This window comes from Camellia sinensis, chromosome 11, assembly GCF_055761805.1.
Source record: "Camellia sinensis isolate YWXY chromosome 11, ASM5576180v1, whole genome shotgun sequence".
In the NCBI taxonomy this organism is placed as follows: Eukaryota; Viridiplantae; Streptophyta; class Magnoliopsida; order Ericales; family Theaceae; genus Camellia; species Camellia sinensis.
Genome location: NC_138971.1, coordinates 157,656,736 through 157,659,256, shown reverse-complemented (window position 1 = coordinate 157,659,256; position 2,521 = coordinate 157,656,736). Strand labels below are relative to the sequence as shown.

The following is a 2,521-nucleotide window of genomic DNA, read 5'->3' as shown; positions in this document are numbered from 1 at the left end:
TTATGCAAGGTCTAATTCTAGGGCAATGGCTTCGGCATTTGAGTCGGGCTCAAAATTTTCGCTACGGATGGTGGGCATACCAATCTCCAATAGGATGACTGCCACCATGCCATATGCCAAGGCGAAAGGCGTCTCCCCGGTCGAGCATCTTGGTGTTGTTCGGTAAGTCCAGAGAACATTTAAAAGTTCCTCGGTCCACTTTCCTTTGGCTTTCTCTAACATTTTCTTCAGCCTATCTAGAATGGTCTTGTTGGATGCTTCGGCTTGGCCGTTGGATTGAGGGTAGGCCGGCACGGAATTATAGAATTCTATCTTCAGTTCCTCGCAAAATCCTCTGAACACATCCATCAAATTGGGTGCCATTGTCAGAGATCAAAGCCTTAGGGACTCCAAACCACGTTATTATGTTCTGCCAGACAAACTTCTTTACATCATTTTCTTTAATTGTCGCCAAGGGCTCGGCTTTGACCCATTTGGTGAAGTAGTCTGTGGAGCCTATGAAAAACTTCTGGTTGCATGGCGCGGCTAGGAGTGGTCCCACTATGTCAAGACTTGTGAAAGGAAGGAGTTCCTTGGCTGGCTGATGAATTTGGTGGGCGAACTTCTGACACTTCTCATATTTCCTCACATATTTATGTGCATCCGCCTACATGCACGACCACCAGTATCCTTGCGAAATAGCACAGTAAGCTAACGATCTCCCACCTATGTGGCTTCCACACATGCTTTCGTGGATCTTGTAAAGGAAAGCATCGACTTTGCTTGGGTGAACGCACTTGAGGTAAGGACTGGTGAATGACTTTTTATACAAAGCACCGGATGGAGAAAGCCAAAACCACTCAGACTTTACCCGAATTCTGTGTGCCTTTTTCTTGTCAGTCGCCAGGATCCTTTCTTTAAGGAAAAGGATAATAAGGTCCATCCAAGAGGGACCTAGCTCGGTGCAAAGAACTTTCGTCTGCTCTGAGTCTTCAATGCTAGGTCTTCGGAGAAATTCAATCAAGAAAGGGCAGGGGGTTGATTTGTCAGCCATTGAAGCTAAGCTGGCCAATTCATCTGCTCGGACGTTATCTTCTCGGCCAATTTGTTGGACTCTTATGGCTTGGAATTTCTTGATTTGATCTCATACCAAAGTTTGGTACTTGGCCATTCTGTTATCTTTGGCTTCGTATTTCCCAAATACTTGGTTAACAACGAGTTGGGAGTCGCTGTAGACCATCGGCTCGGATGCTTTCATTTAGAGTGCGCTTTTTCAGTCCGACAAGCAACGCTTCATACTCAGCCTCATTGTTTGACGCAGGAAATCCCAACATGATGGAATGTTCATTGGTCAGTCCGTCTGGGGAGATCAAGACTACTCCTAGCCCGGCTCCATGCCTGTTTGATACACCATCGACAAAAAGTTTCCACATTTCGCCAATGAAAAGCTTCCAACATTCAACGAGGTCCTAGGACGTTTGAAGGTTCTGATGATCAGAATTGCTCGACTGCTTCCGCGGTGAGCACGCCGTTGACAATTACAACAAGCATGCTTTCATTCCCCTGTGGCGATGCGGCGTTAGATCCAACAGGTTGCCCTATTATTCCCAAATCTGACAGCGCATTGCCAGGCTGAAATGGGCCTTCGAGTGATGAGTTTGTAGACAAACGCGCAACTTTCACGTCGCCCTTCAGCATTTGGCCGGATGAGAGGCTGTGCAATTTATGCCCACCTAAATCCTATAGCCCGGTTGCGTCGGTAAGATCTATCAAGCAAACTGGATGAATTCTGGGCGAGAATTCCGCAACGAAGTCGGTTAATGCTTGGGCTTTGATGGCAATTCGGGGTTGAAATTTGATGTCGAATTTCCCCAACTCGACTGCCCACTTTAGGATTCGATCAGAGAAGTCTGCTCATTTAAACAAGACTTTCAAAGGGAATTCAGTCAACACCACGATCGTGTGAGCATGAAAGTAGTGTCCAAACTTCCTTGAGGCCATCATTAGTGCTAAAGCGAGTTTCTCCAGCAACAAGTATCTCGACTCTGTCAGGAGCAAGGTTTTGCTCACTTAGAAGATCGGTAGTTGCTAGATGCCTTATGTCCGAACAAGTACCACGCTTACAGCATGTTGAGAAACAGCCAGGTAAAGATAGAGTTCTTCATCGTGCTTCGGTATGACCAAGAGTGGAGCGGAAGATAGGTATGTCTTAGATTCTTCATCCCATGAAAACTTGGACTTCAAGGCTTAGAAGAAAGGATGGCAATGATCTGATAACCGACTTATAAATCAATTAAGTGCGGCTGCCATCCTGGCAAGATGTTGCACATCTTTTATCGAGTTGGGTTGCTTCAATTCTTGTATGCCCTTGATTTGGGAGGGGTCCGCCTCGATGCCACGGTTGGTGACCAGAAAGCCCAAGAATTTCCCTGACCCTACGCCGAAAGTACACTTTAACGCATTCAGACGCAACTTGTGTTGTTTAAGAATGGCGAACATCTCCACCAAATCAGACAGGTAGTCGACCTCAAGTTTGCTCTTC

General features: G+C 46.4%; 1 protein-coding gene across 1 annotated transcript; it reads right to left on the bottom strand.

The window, feature by feature from the left end:
- LOC145802803 (uncharacterized) lies at nucleotides 1–363 on the bottom strand. The gene has a single exon (XM_082895596.1). It carries the CDS (start codon nucleotides 361–363, stop codon nucleotides 1–3), a length of 363 nt encoding a protein of 120 aa, XP_082751722.1.
- Nucleotides 364–2,521: the final 2,158 nt, after the last annotated feature.